General features: G+C 36.1%; 3 protein-coding genes across 3 annotated transcripts; all 3 read right to left on the minus strand.

The window, feature by feature from the left end:
* Window positions 1-409: 409 nt before the first annotated feature.
* On the minus strand, window positions 410-2,291 carry LOC133338420 (very long-chain specific acyl-CoA dehydrogenase, mitochondrial). The gene has a single exon (XM_061546599.1). It carries the CDS (start codon window positions 2,279-2,281, stop codon window positions 410-412), a length of 1,872 nt encoding a protein of 623 aa, XP_061402583.1. The 5' UTR covers window positions 2,282-2,291.
* Window positions 2,292-7,548: 5,257 nt separating this feature from the next.
* Window positions 7,549-9,000, minus strand: LOC133338353 (uncharacterized). The gene has a single exon (XM_061546533.1). It carries the CDS (start codon window positions 8,998-9,000, stop codon window positions 7,549-7,551), a length of 1,452 nt encoding a protein of 483 aa, XP_061402517.1.
* A 3,152-nt stretch (window positions 9,001-12,152) lies between these two features.
* On the minus strand, window positions 12,153-14,067 carry LOC133338365 (trithorax group protein osa-like). The gene has a single exon (XM_061546543.1). It carries the CDS (start codon window positions 14,058-14,060, stop codon window positions 12,153-12,155), a length of 1,908 nt encoding a protein of 635 aa, XP_061402527.1. The 5' UTR covers window positions 14,061-14,067.
* Between the last annotated feature and the right edge of the window lie 361 nt (window positions 14,068-14,428).

A 14,428-nucleotide genomic window follows, 5' to 3' on the forward strand; every position in this document is an offset into this window, starting at 1 on the left:
AATACTTCAAATTTACTAAACAATAATTCGTTAACATACATACATATATTTATATCTAGCTCGATTACTAACACGATAAATTTGGCAACGAAATTATCCACCAAGAAAGAAGCTACGAGACATTTTTTTAGGCATTATCATTTCACAAAAATGGAACAATTTTGGCAATCGTTGTTGTTGTTGCTGTTCATTGTATGCGTTTCATTTTGTTCGTTATACTACGGAAAATCATTGAAGCGTATTTGCAATGCCAACAAACATTCATTTTAGACACTCTGAAGGTTAGGAAGAACAACAAATGAAAACAACGGATAACGATTTTCTTTGCTTCTTACAAAAATCACAGAGCTGGTGGATAATTTCCCTTTAATAATGGTTGGTGGCAATGTGTAGCAGTTTCGTTGAGGTCCTAACCCACAATATTCGTTGTTTTAACACCACCATTTTCTAAAACTGTCTCGGCGATTTTCGACAAATCCTTATAGAAGCTGGCATGACCACTCGACGTGGCATGTTTGAGATTTGTTCGGCATCTTTCATTTGCCTGATAACACCAGGCCTTGGTTAGCTCCACTTCATGATCGGCGGTTTCCAGTTTCTCGTTTACGGCTCTTGTTGATCGTGATAGGGTAACAACCATAGAGTAAATATCGATGGCAGAATCTGCCAAGCGATTCAATACATTTTGTTCATGAATAATATTCTTCCCGTATTTAACAAGCAAGGTTTCAACCGTCTTTCCAAACAAGTCGATGCATTCGCCTGCATCTTTGGCTGTGGATGTCAGTTGGGGGGCAACGAAAGGCGAAAGATCGATACCACCAATACCCACAGAGGAGGCGGCGCGACGTGAAGCCTCCTTAAAGATCAATCCCAAATTAGCGGCAGGATTTTTGAAAGCCTTTTGCAGTTCTTTGAGATGTGATCCGGCATACTGGATACCAGTGAGGGCAACAAATAGACGCAAAATATCATTGGTACCCTCAAAAATTCTGAAGATACGCAAATCGCGCAAAATACGTTCCAAACCGGTCTCCTTCATGAAACCCATACCACCCAAGATCTGTATAGACTCGTCACAGACATACCAAGCTGCCTCCGAAGCAAATACCTTGGAAATAGCGGCCTCCAGATGATAATCTTGACTTCCAGCATCCATATTTTGTGAAATTTGGAAAGCCATAGACTCGGTGGCGTACTGTATTAGACACATTTGGGCAATCTTTTCCTGTATACCCTTGTAGTCCTTCAGTTTCTTTCCAAACTGGGTTCTGTTGTTGCAGTGTTCCACAGCCTTGGCAATGCAGTGCTTCATTGTGCCCGACAAGGTGGCGCCCATGCCGAAGCGGCCATTGTTCAAAATATTCATTGCAACCTTGAAACCTTCACCTTCCTTGCCCAAAACATTTTCAATTGGAATTTTCACGTCTTCAAAGTACACCTCAGCGGTGTTGGAACATTTAATACCCATTTTCTTTTCGGGAGCTCCATTTGTAACTCCGCCAAAGCCTCGTTCAACAATGAAAGCTGTTACCTTATCCTTCTTTTCTCCGGTCGTAGGATCAGTTATTTCAGTTTGGGCAAAAACAGTCATGATATCAGCAATGCCACCGTTGGAAATCCAAATTTTCGAGCCATTCAAAATATAATGTTTGCCATCGGCACTCTTCACAGCTCTGCACTTAATGGAGCCAGCGTCAGATCCAGCACTGGGCTCTGTTAAAGCAAAGGCAGCATATACTTTACCGGAGACCTGTGGCAAATACTTGGCCTTTTGTTCGGGGGTACCATACAACAAAATACCCTTGAAGCCAATACTTTGATGGGCACCAATTGTAATGCCCAAACCCAGATCATTAGCGCCCACAATTTGACACAAACGACCATATTGGGTATTATTAAGACCAAGGCCACCAAAGTCGTTAGGAACCTGAATACTGAACGCACCCAATTCCCACAATTGATTCAAGGTTTCGTCATCAATCTGGGAATTTTCATCGTTCCGTGCTGCATTGTTCACTTCACGGAAAAACCGTTCAAATGGATCAATTAAACTGGCGGTGAGCTCTTTTTCCTCTTCGGTAAGTACATCGGGATAGGGAAAGACCTGAGTTGAAGCTAAATTGCCACGAAAGATGTTTGCCATAAAGGAGGCATTTTCTTGGGGCTTTTTTACTTCGCGTTTAGCTTCGGCAGTGGTTTTCGGTGCAGCCGTAGCATATAGACGCAATAAATATTTCGTTTTATTCGACGGAGCAACTTTTTCGACAACTTTGAACATCTTTGTTATTAAATAAACGACAACTAACTAAACCACTAGACCTCTGATGGATGGACTTTCGGACTTTGTTCGATTTGTTCGATTGATGTTGGCATGCACAATGAATAGGTAGACCATTTAGCGCAGCTGATGTCTCGATTAACTGTCAAAGTGGGTAATTGGTAATTTTACTTGAATTCGATGTGCAGTGTTGCCAACCATTTGAAATATTAATATTATATGGAAAAATTTGACAGATAATCGAGACAACAACAAAGGTTTTTGTTTTGATACATCACCTTATTATTGCATCATGATATTGGATATTCCTTGTGTTGTTCCTCTTCACTATTTCACTATAGCTGTGTTCCGCAGCGTTGTCTTCTTCATATCTTGCTTTACTGCACTATTAAATACATAAAAAAGAATAAGTTAAAATCGTCAGAGCCTCTTTTGCGAAAACAGGGGCGACAGTGGGTGGGCGATGTTGGCATTTGGAAAGGAGAGGCTATGTAATCGCATCACTTTCCCATATAACCCCCCATCTAGAACTAAAGAAAAATATTAAAAATGACACGAAACCTAACATTAAATTCAGATTTTCTACGAAATAAACTAGTAATTTTTTATGACAACATAACAATCAGTAACAAATAAAATACATAACACAACAAACAGACGAATAAACTGCAGGGAAGGCAGTGTAGTATTTTAGACATTCAATTAAATGGAAAAAAACTTGAATTGCGTATGTAAAACAGGAAAAAATATAAATTAATTGATTCATCTCTAGATAACTTGTTATCAATTAGAAAATTACGCTTGAAAACAATGTTCCGCCCAAAATAATGTTCGATCAAAGGATCCGGTTAGCTTAATAACATAATCGGATCTTGCCTTGACTTCCCTTAGCTTAATAACATAATCGGATCTTGCCTTGACTTCCCGTAGTTCGTGAAAAGAAGGTCTTCTACCGCAACATTTTCTAATATCTAGAAAATCACCCTCAAGGGCATCATTTACACATTTTATTACTAAGACATCTGTATACTCTGACAACAGAGACGGCAATGTTGCCTATGCTATTTGCAGCTTCTCACTTACACTACCGCATTCAACTTGATTCAAAAAATTATAAGAATCGTGTATTATATTTATTATTTCGGAGCGTTCAATATTCTCCGAGCAAAGTCGCACAATTTGAATCATCTCAGCAATGAATTTAACCGTCTCCTGTAAGCTGGACTGGACTTCTTCGGGAAATTGTACCACATTCAGAGCGGCCAGTACATTTTGGTTAAAAAGTGCTGCCACTCTGTCCATAGTTCCATTTTCGAATTTATATCCCTTATAGTAACATAGGGTTTTCCGCAATTGTGGACTGAATTTAAGTTCGTCATCATCTACTTCGGAATCTAATTCAAAAAGTTTTGATATAAAAGCAAGGGATGTTAGTTCGCGCATGTCTTCCACCATGCCATTAATGTACAATTTATTTTCGATAAAGTTATTCGTTAATGTGGTAAGCCTGTGGGGAATGTATATACAACGTGTACCGCCTTCAGCATTTGGAGGAAAGGGAATATGACATATATTGGACGTGGTATATTTACGGACAAACACACAGTGTACCGGATGTCGGTCACAAATGCAAAGAATTATGAAAGCGCAATCTACAATTGATTCCAGTTGGACGATGTTAAATTCCTTTGTAAGTATAAAACCTACGAGTAAACTCCAATCACTAAATAAGCCAATTAACTAAAGTCCCATTATCATTATTATCTTCAGTGTCTGTTACTTTCAGTTGGTCAAACTGCAAAGCGCACTGACGTTCCGTCCCTGTAATTCTTTCGAAAATGGTGCGCAAAGTTGCAAGCATTTCGGGGTCGAAACCAACTGTAAGAGGTTTTGTTTGACCAAAAATACAAAATGGGCTCGGAAGGGGGAATTTTAATAAAATTTTTAATGTATTTGTAGAGGTGCAACAGCCTAAATCTTGAATTTTCTATTGCATGTAAATGTGATTTTGGAATGTAATTACATTAGTAGGTAAAAGTCGAAAATCGATTTTGAGCAGGTTTGATAAAATCGAAAGATCGAAAAGCCAATTTTTTAATCGGATTTAAAAACCGAAATGTCGACTTTTTGTTCAGAGGCAAAAATCGAAGAATCTGAAAGTCGACTTTTACTCTCGGCTATGTATCCCTAACATACAATACGAAGTCAGATGATGTGTTTTTGTTTTCAACGGCGTTACATTTAAAAGCGTAATATGTAATTATTAACGGCGGCGCCATTATCAAGCTCTTAAGAGTCTAAACGCAACCATAGAGTCTAGAATCAGCGACAGTCGTTTGCCGTGTGTTTCTTATAGGCAACGGGAAATCGCGACGGCTGACGTTCGCGCCTAGCGGCATGACGCTAGAATAGATTTTATTCATTTTTGCTCAGCGTCATACTCAAAATTTCTCACTTGCTCTCAATTGAGTTGCCATATTTTAGGTAAAAATCACCAGTGCTACCAAATTTCAATGAGAATTTATATCAAAACATATGGCAGTACTGTTAAAAAAAACAAATATTTTCAAAGATTGTGGATGTTTTTTAATGAATTATTAATAAAATGGAAGAAAAATATTTTTTTCAATAATTTTATCCAAATTCCTTGACATTATTGTTTATTAAATAATAAATTGATTTTGATTTGCATTGATTTGCACAACGTAAAATTTTCTGTCAGAAAATGAAAACAAATAATTGACATTTTGTGCCGCTAACGCTAACTATTTCGTTTGGTTTTCACGCCGGCGAAAAAGTATGACGCTGACTCGTGACTCTCTGGTTGCGTTTAGACTCTAAGGCGCGTTTAGACGATTTCTTCTAAAGCGGCTTTATTTCTAAATTTGGTGTACGAAATACCATGGTACGATTATTATAAGGTGGCATGTTCTACTATCAAAATACATAATACTATGTCAAAAAAAAAAATCAAAATAATATTACGTTTACATTATACCGGATGACGTTAACCCAGTCGGTCTCAAATGCCAATTCCATTGAATAAAAAGTTCTAATATAAACGCAATATAAATTGAAATATATTTAAATTCAATTAAAATGAAAATGATGTTTGTGTAATTACTTTTTTATGGATGAAACAAACATTTCATGGTATTACCTACTGGAGTAAAAAATTATAACCCTTCATTCTCTTTCTGGTGCCTTCCCCAATAAATATTGCACAACCGAATTTTAAACATTTGTTAATTAAAAATTCTAAGGGAATGGAATTTAGAAGATTTTCCCTTTGAGCACTGATTTTTTCCGTGACTATAGAACTGTTTTTTGTATACAGATGTAAAGCAACTATCCTAAATATGATATGAATAAAATTTGACATCGCTACAGCCTTGCATTCGGGATATATCGTACCTTCTTTCTGAAAAATAATAGAGTAATATCAAAAAAATCAAATACAATATCGTCGATAAAATCACTTCTAGTTATAATTTATGTTCATTTATACAAGAATCAAAAATAAGTTGGGGGTACAATTCGTACATTTCGAATACGAAACAATTTAAATTTGGACAAAACGGCACAGTACACATTTTGGCACCCAATATTTAATACTTATATTGTATTAATATTTAATAGTTATATTTTTGTAGTCAGCTCTCTTTAAATTTATTAGCGAACAAATTCTTACAAAATGTCATCACATTCTCCCACTTCCTGTGATTCGGAATATCAAATTTTTCCACAAAGCAGATTTTTTCGCTTTCGAACTTGATTCAATATAAGGAGAAAGTGAAAATGCGAAAACTAGTTCAGAATAACTTTAAAGGGAAGAGCGAACAAATTCACGGTGAATTGATGTCCAGAATAAGGATGATATACATATTTTTGATTGAGAATTTAAATAAATACACAATTTTCGTTTTTTTATGTACATAATTTTTTTTTATTTGAATTTTTATGACTTTAAGCCTATTTGGAGAAACTATATACACATAGCGGATAAATCTTGCAGTTATATGGTTTTATTGAAATTATTTCTTATTCAATATAATGAAAAAATCTAAATTAAAAATATTACAGTATTTTTTATTTAGGGGGTTTGTTTTCAGAATACATAAAATCGAAATGAACTAAAAATATAATCATTATGCACTTATGCCTATGTAAGAGTTAAGTTTATTAGTAATCTGAGGATGCTTGAATATCTTTGGTTCCGTTAAGACCATCGATCTTAACAACAATTACCAAAATAAAAAATATGAAGGAATGTAAATAAAATAAACTATAAATAAATATTGATTTAATTGGGCTAATATTTACAATACCCTCTTTATTTGGCATAAAACAGCTTAAATTTTTAGTCATGGTTCATAGTAAATAAATTGCGAGCAGGGAGAAATATTGATTTATCAAAAGTATTTAAATATAATTGTGTCTGAATTTGAATGCAGTAACACCAGCGATTTTAGCAACTTCAGTAAATCGCACTATTCGAAATGAACAGAGGAAGGCAAAGAAAGAGAGGATGAAATGTTTATATAAAAAAAATAAAAAATCCATTTTAATCTATAATTGTTCTGCTTTAGAACTGCAAGAATTTACCAATTTGTACTTTTTGTTTTTGGATTTCATAAAAGGAAAATTGTTATTGTAGTAAGCATTTGTACATTCTCGCAGGTTCTAAAACAGACATAATGTGTGTTTAGTACTGCAATTTCATAACGATGCTGTAGATTAGTTATCGTAAAATATTAAACAATGAACAAAAGGGAGAATTGTGGCTGCCATATTTAAAATTCATAAAAACATATATTACATATTTTGAATATTGAGATATTTTATCTATTTATTAGTTAGTCTAACTTTTTTAAGACTCAAGAAAATATGCGATAATAGATTTCCAAACTCACAGCATTGTTTACGTATTAATTCGTACCATAGCTATTTTTTTTTTTTTTTTTGAAAACGAAAATTTTTATTTAATTGGTATTAATTCAAGTATATAGATAACTCAAATAGTAGTGGGAGAGCATTTATTAATAAATTAATATATTATACGATAATTATGTTTTTCTAAATTATTTGTTCTATATTTTTGTGAAATGTATGTGGTTCTATATATAAATAGTAAAAATACTTGTTTTGTTTTTCCGTAAACTCTTTTCGTTTCTCTTAAACAATTAACAATAAATACATATTACAATACTTTATTCTTTTAAGTGATTTTTTTAAATATAACTAAAAAACTACTAGAGTTTGTTGCTTTATTCGCCAATTTGTTCAGTCTCTTCTGTTGTTGATAGTTTTCCCTTTCGCAACACCGCCTCCAATTGCGACAATAAACCAATAGCTCGGAAATTCTCTTTGAACAAGGCAAAATCTTCCAATGGCTTTAGATATTCCAATGCCTGTTCATAGGTTTCCAAGTCTTTAACGGTTGTGCCTATGCTCGGCGACGGTGAGCTATGGCCGTTTGTGGTTATTTCACCATTTTGTGATTTGGGAGAGTTCGAGCGCGAATTGTTGTTATTGTTAGTCGATGGCTGGGAATTTGTGGGTGAGGATGTTGAACGACTATTGCCATTGGCCAGTGGCAATTTAATTTTAAAACTTTTCTCGTTGTTGCTTTCAGCGTTTCGTTCATTGCTATCGACGATGGCAGGTGACTGGGAACGGGAACCGAAATTGGGTGTGACACGTTTATTTAACGGTCCATTCCTATCGGTATCTGTACCCGATAGACGTCGTTTGTTTGCATGCCCGTTTGTGGGATTCGGTAAGCTGTATCTATTCTTCATGTGATGATGTTCATTGAGGGCGGATGGTCGACCATTACGCTGCCTGTCATTGTAGTAATCCTCATAGGCGCCGCCTTCTGAACCAAACGAATTGTTATACTGTTGCTGACCACTGTTGTAATAGTTTTGTCCAGCCTGGAAATTCTGATAGTAGGCCTGTGCTTTCGTTTTACTATCCTGATCATCTTCCTCTTTAATGCCACTCACAGACTGATCCTGATCGGTGTCATCGTCCTCATCATACTCTCCATATTGTTTCATGTAGTCAATATATTGCTCGGGCACATTTTCAAAGTTATCAAAACGTTCCGCATTAGTTGGCGGAAAGGAAGCCTGTAAATCCTGTACAATATCCGGTATCCACAGTGAGGGACCCATGGGCTTTAATTGGTTGGAGGCTAGCTTTTTGGCAAAATTTGTTAAATGTGTTTCACGGAAGCGATTCAGCCAACGATTATCGGCCACAAAACCATCACATCCAATTATTTTCTTAGCCGTTTCGGCCTTTTCCTTGATCATACCATGTGTAATGGAGCCACGCAGTTGGGGATTCAAATTGGCCCGCACCAGCCATTCATAAACTACGGCATTAATGTAGGCATGCTTGCGGCTTCTTTCGAGTTCCACAAACATTGCCTGATTTTCCACATCCTTTAGGTTGGCAGGAACGTCTAGATTTAGGGTGGGTACGGCATTGCTGGTTAAACGGCGACCGCCAATGTGCTGAGGCAAGAAATGGGCGGCGCATAAAACTGGCTTCTTAAATGGCAGTATACGGCTCATGGAAGCATGACAAGCCTCCTTCCATTCTTTGTGGTAGGGATTTTCCGGTCGGGGAAATTGGAAAAATTGCAGATTTGGATTTGTTCGGGAATTTGACATACACCCGACAATACAGCATTTGCGAATGGCCGGCATTATTGCTGGTTTTATTTATGCCAAATTAATTGAAATGAAATTTATAGAACTGCAGCGGGATGCGTTTCTTCACTCTCTTCCTGTTCTTGTTTCAGCAAATTCGTCCTTTCCGTTCTTTGTTTTGTTTGTATTTTTAGCGGGTTAATTTTGTTTGTAGAGAGAACGAGTTGTAGTGAGAGAAAGTCTCTTTGGACTTCTGAAAAGAGAAAATAAAGCAAAACAAAAACCAAATGTCAATAGATTTGTTGTCAAAATTGTAATAATGTTGCCATATTATGCAATTGGGCTCACAATAAAAGTGTGTGTGAATATAAAATATGGTAAGGCGGTTTTGTGAAAGGACGAAATATGTTTTAAAATAATTCACAATAACACTTGTATTGTTATTCACAATCCGTATAGTCCTAGGCCTAGGTATTGTGTCAATCAGGAAGGGCGCCAAAATACAACATGTTTGATGTACATATGTCATTTAAGCACGTATACATTAGAGGTGTTTAATTGAAAGGTTTCGTTTAAATTGTCAAACTTTTACATTCTTATGACAGTATATGTGTCCATTTTTTGAATATCGTAAGACTCACATACATGAAATTACTTACAGACAACATAATAATAATCAATTCGGTTGAAAACTGTGACTGGCTATTACAATACTTGGACTCAGCTACAAACAGACTAAAAATTTTTCTCAATTGTGTGTATGTGTGTGTATTGTTTTGAATATTATCTCAAATAAATTCAAAATAAATTGAAATGAAAATGATGTTTTAACTCGTCCGTTGTTGTGTATATTTATTTTATATTTGGCAGAAGAAGCCACAATTTCTTGTATAATTATGCCATGCTTGGACCTATATTAAACATTTTCGGTGGATTATGTCTTTTCAAGAACCTGCAAGAGTGTACAATTTTGTACTACGATAACAATTTGAAAATCGACTCGATTTGCAAATCAAGATAAAAAATTGTAGCTGTTTAAATTAGTATTAAAATGTTTAAATTAGTATTAAAATGAAATGGAGTGGATTTGTCAGCTGTTATTTGTTGACGTGTACCAAGGTCTATGCTGTAGGTCATCCAGTAAGAACAGCTGATATCTACATATTTTGTCAAACTATGTGGTTTTGATTTGAATTCCAATAAAAAACCATACAAAAATGCCGAAACGGATTTTCTATTCAAAAATAAATTTGTTGAAATATGAAAACTATATTTCAAATCTTGGAAACGAAAATAGTGTGTGGTGCCCAATGTGTCAATATTCATAATATATATAATATTAAAATTATTGTTAGAATTAACGAAATTACAGAGACAATGTTAACCCTTTGTGACCCGAATTTTTCCCCGTAAACATAGAACAATTTTCTGTCCAGAGATTTAATGCAACTATCCTAAATAGGATATGTACAAAATTTGACATCCCTACATCCTTGCATTCGGGAAATACAGTACATTAATTCTGAAAAATAAAAGTCCAATATCAAGAAAACCAAATGCAAAATCGACGGAAATTTCATTTTAAATTATTATTTTTATTTATTATTACAAGAATCAATAATAGTCGTGATGCAAGAATTCGTACAATTCGAATATGAAGGTCTGTATACATATATTAGTATTGTACACATTTTTGCCCTCTTCTTTATATTGAAAAGCTCATAACTTAACCAAAATTTTGAATTTTTTAGATTTTTCTTTTGATATGTGTTGTCCATGATCAGGTCTTGACGAAATCCAATGAATATATACCTACGTGCTACATATGAAATATAAGCTTTACAGCCTTACCTAAAATTCGACTAGCTCGTTCGACGTTTTTCACCACAAAAGTAGAACACATGTATTTATATGAATGTTACCGAAATACGTCGAGCGTACAAAATTTCAAGTTGAAAATTTTCAACTTTGACAGAACGTATTTTTTGTATTTTTCTTTTGTTGAAAATAAAAACAAAACATTCAGAAAATATGAAATTTCGAATGTGAACATAAAATATTTGGATTAATTTAATAAATTTTCAACTTTGTTTTGCGGTTTGTATTATTCGCTTGAAGATATGGATTCGACGTATTTGGGTAATACGGCCGTACACAATTATACGGCCGTCGAATTATAAGTAACGTTGTTAAAACATTTTGTTGCCTGTGGGCAACATTGGGCCATAAAGGGTTAAAAACGTATACAGTTTATATTGTTTGGCAACACTATTTCTGCAAAGTACCATGTCGGCGTTTATTTTTGTCACAGTTCGAAAATTTCAATTCACGTGGGAAGTAAATCAGTGGTAACTTTTGAGGTGAAGTGTAAAGAACACACCGTGAGTTCCAGAGTATACCCGATAATTTTTTTACAGCTGACATAATTTTGGTAGGCAACTATTTTGAATTGTAAAGTATTTTGTGGCATATTTGTTTGAGAAGTACTTACTTTGTAGGTACTTAGGACTCAGTATAAGATTTTGAACCAATCGATATATGGAGTAGATTAAATTTTGTATGGTAAATCGAGGTAAATTCAACTCGGTTATCAATTAAATCGAGATAATGCATTTTTTGTTCCAGACGCTCTTTTATTATCTAGGAAGTTCTGTACACAATATGATGGTTAGAATGAATTTCTTTGTAAGAACCAATCAACATTGCCACGAAAATGTTTCAGAGCTATACCAATACAATGCTAAAAACTTCTCATTATTTTAGTGGCTGTATCCATAGTTTAATTCCATTTACACAATCAATTGTTTTGTGTTAATAAAACGCATATTAATTTATATTACCTAATGCATAAATATTTTTTATTTATTGTTTAAATATAAAAGCCTTCATGGCTTCATAATTAAATTTTATGAGTATACTCGGCATTTACAACAAAAAATTTCAACTAAACAATACAATTAAAATACTTTTAAATATATAAAATGAGATTTTTGTTCGTTTTTGCAAAATTTCATAAAACTAATTTTCATACAAATATAATCAGTCATAGTTACAAAGAGAAAAACAAATAATACAAATTTTAAGTTTGTTTTGGAGTTGAACTTTAAGTATCCCCCAAATTTGAACTGTTGCTGTTTTGTTTTAATTATAAACTAAAATACTATTTACAAACAAAACTTATTCAAGAAATTCGAATTCGATTTGCGGTTTTAATTACAGCCATTGGCGGCTATAGCCTTATTATTGTTGTTGCTTTTGTTGGTTACTGGAGGACGATTGTATTTTTTCAATATTGTTTCTAATTGTGATATTAGACCAATGGCCCGGAAATTCTCTTTGAAGAGAGCAAAATCTTCGAGTGGCTTAAGATATTCCAATGCCTGCGCATATGTTTCCAATTCCTTTGGTGTATCGCCACCACCACCCATACTGATGGGTGTGGGGGAACCATTGCTCGCATGACCATTTGCTATGGCGCCACTATTTTTGTCGGTTTGAGATTTTGGCGATGATGAACGAGAAGAAGAACTGTTGGTTGTATTCGTCGTATGGTTTGCATTGGATGGTGTTGAGGAAGCCTGGGGAATTGGCGTCGCATTATTTGATCTATTCGATGTAATGGAAGGTAACTTAATTTTAAAATTATCATTACTATTCGATTCAGAAGCTTCGTTTTGTGGCTGTGGTGGCGGAGTTTTGGTGGCCGTGGGTGTTGTTGGTGGAGAACGTGATATGGCATTGCTGTCATTTATGGCCGGCGAGGCACGTTTACTAGATGGCAAACTATTGCTATGCTCCTCGGTGGGGTAGGGTCTTTTAACTGCTGGCGATGTTCTACCAAATTGCAAAGGATCGAGCGGCGATGATCTAACCTGAGCTGGAGAATGTGAGGACGGCCTTAGCGGTTGAGGTGGATACTGCTGTGGTACTGGCGGCGGCGGTGGTGGTGTGGGGCGTTGCTGTACCGGGGAATGCGACAACGGCCTTTGTGGTGGCGGTTGATGCGGTGGCATTGTTTGCTGCCCCGGATGATGATATCCTCCATTGTAGTTATGGTGTGGTGGCATATGTGGTTGATATGGCGCTTGCTGGTGCCTTTCGTTGGCATAATAATCATGATAAGCATTATAGCTAGAGGCCGGATGGTGCAAACCAACTCCCGCCTGATGTCCATAAGGATTATAGGCATTTGCATGTGAAGGTGGTGGCGGCACCTGTTGATGATGCTGGGGCGGATGCTGTGCATGTTGTTGATAATAACCCTGTGGGGCTTCATATGAATGTGGATGTGGGTGCTGCTGCTGTTGTTGTTGGTAATAATTATGGCTGGGAGGCATTTTTTGTTCCCCATAACCACCTCCAACCCCACCATTGTTATGCTCATTGCCATAGCCATTAGGTGGTTGTTGTTCTTGTTCGCCTCCCTCATCATCTTCCTCATATTCGCCATATTGTTTCATATAGTTGACATATTGTTCCGGTACATTTTCAAAACTGTCCATTCGTTCGGCGTTGGTTGGCGGGAACATGTGTTGCAGTTCCTGTACAATATCCGGTATCCACAGTGATGGCCCCATGGGTTTCAACTGATTGGACGCCAATTTCTGTGCGAATCCCGCCAAATGGCTTTCGCGGAAACGATTCAACCAACGATTGTCGGCCGTAAATGAGTCACAGCCAATTATTCGTCTTGCAGTGTCCGCCTTCTCCTTAATCATGCCGTGCGTAATGGACCCCCGTAGCTGGGGATTTAAATTTGCCCTGACCAGCCATTCATAGACAACGGCATTGATGTAGGCGCATTTGCGACTGCGCTCGATTTCTTCCACCATCGATTGCTGCTCCACATGCTTCATATCGGACGAAACATCCAGTTTCAGACTGGGCACTGCACTGCTTGTCAGCCGGCGGCCACCAATGCAATGTGGAGCAAAGTGTTCGGCACAGAGGACCGGTTTCTTAAACGGGAGAATACGGCTCAGCGAGGCATGACAAGCCTGGGTCCACAATTTATAGAAAGGATTTTCCGGTCGAGGGAATTGGAAAAATTGTAAATTTGGATTTAGGCGGGAATTTGAGTTACAGCCCACAATGCAACAACGTCGTATGGTTGGCATTCTCTGACCGTTTCGAGTTTTATTAACACTTGTTTCTTTCTTTCTTTTGTTTTGATTCTTGGTATTCTGTTTACGTTTTTTGTTTGTTTGTTTTTATTGTTGTTGCACTCTCACACGTTGTTCATTGTTAAGAGAACGAGAACCACTGTAAAGAGACAGAAGCAAAAGGAAAGAGAATTACATTACGGAATACTCAGCAGGGTTGTTGTCATTATTTGGTTACTCGTTAAAACAATACGGATAACGGTATTTGATTGTATAAAAAAACAATGTGGCAACATTGTGATTAAAAGAAAAAACCAAAACAGAAGTGTAAGAAAAGCTTGATTACGTTCTCCTGTTCTTGTCAGAACAAAAAGCGTTAAAAT

The sequence above is a fragment of the Musca vetustissima genome, unplaced genomic scaffold (genome assembly GCF_032173495.1).
Source record: "Musca vetustissima isolate MV318-11 ecotype Yass unplaced genomic scaffold, APGP_CSIRO_Mvet_v1 utg783, whole genome shotgun sequence".
NCBI lineage: Eukaryota > Metazoa > Arthropoda > Insecta > Diptera > Muscidae > Musca > Musca vetustissima.

Bases quoted from the DNA above. Each gene is read 5' to 3' on its own strand.
- LOC133338365 (XM_061546543.1), bottom strand. From the start codon at position 14,060: ATGCCAACCATACGACGTTGTTGCATTGTGGGCTGTAACTCAAATTCC.
- LOC133338353 (XM_061546533.1), bottom strand. From the start codon at position 9,000: ATGCCGGCCATTCGCAAATGCTGTATTGTCGGGTGTATGTCAAATTCC.
- LOC133338420 (XM_061546599.1), bottom strand. From the start codon at position 2,281: ATGTTCAAAGTTGTCGAAAAAGTTGCTCCGTCGAATAAAACGAAATAT.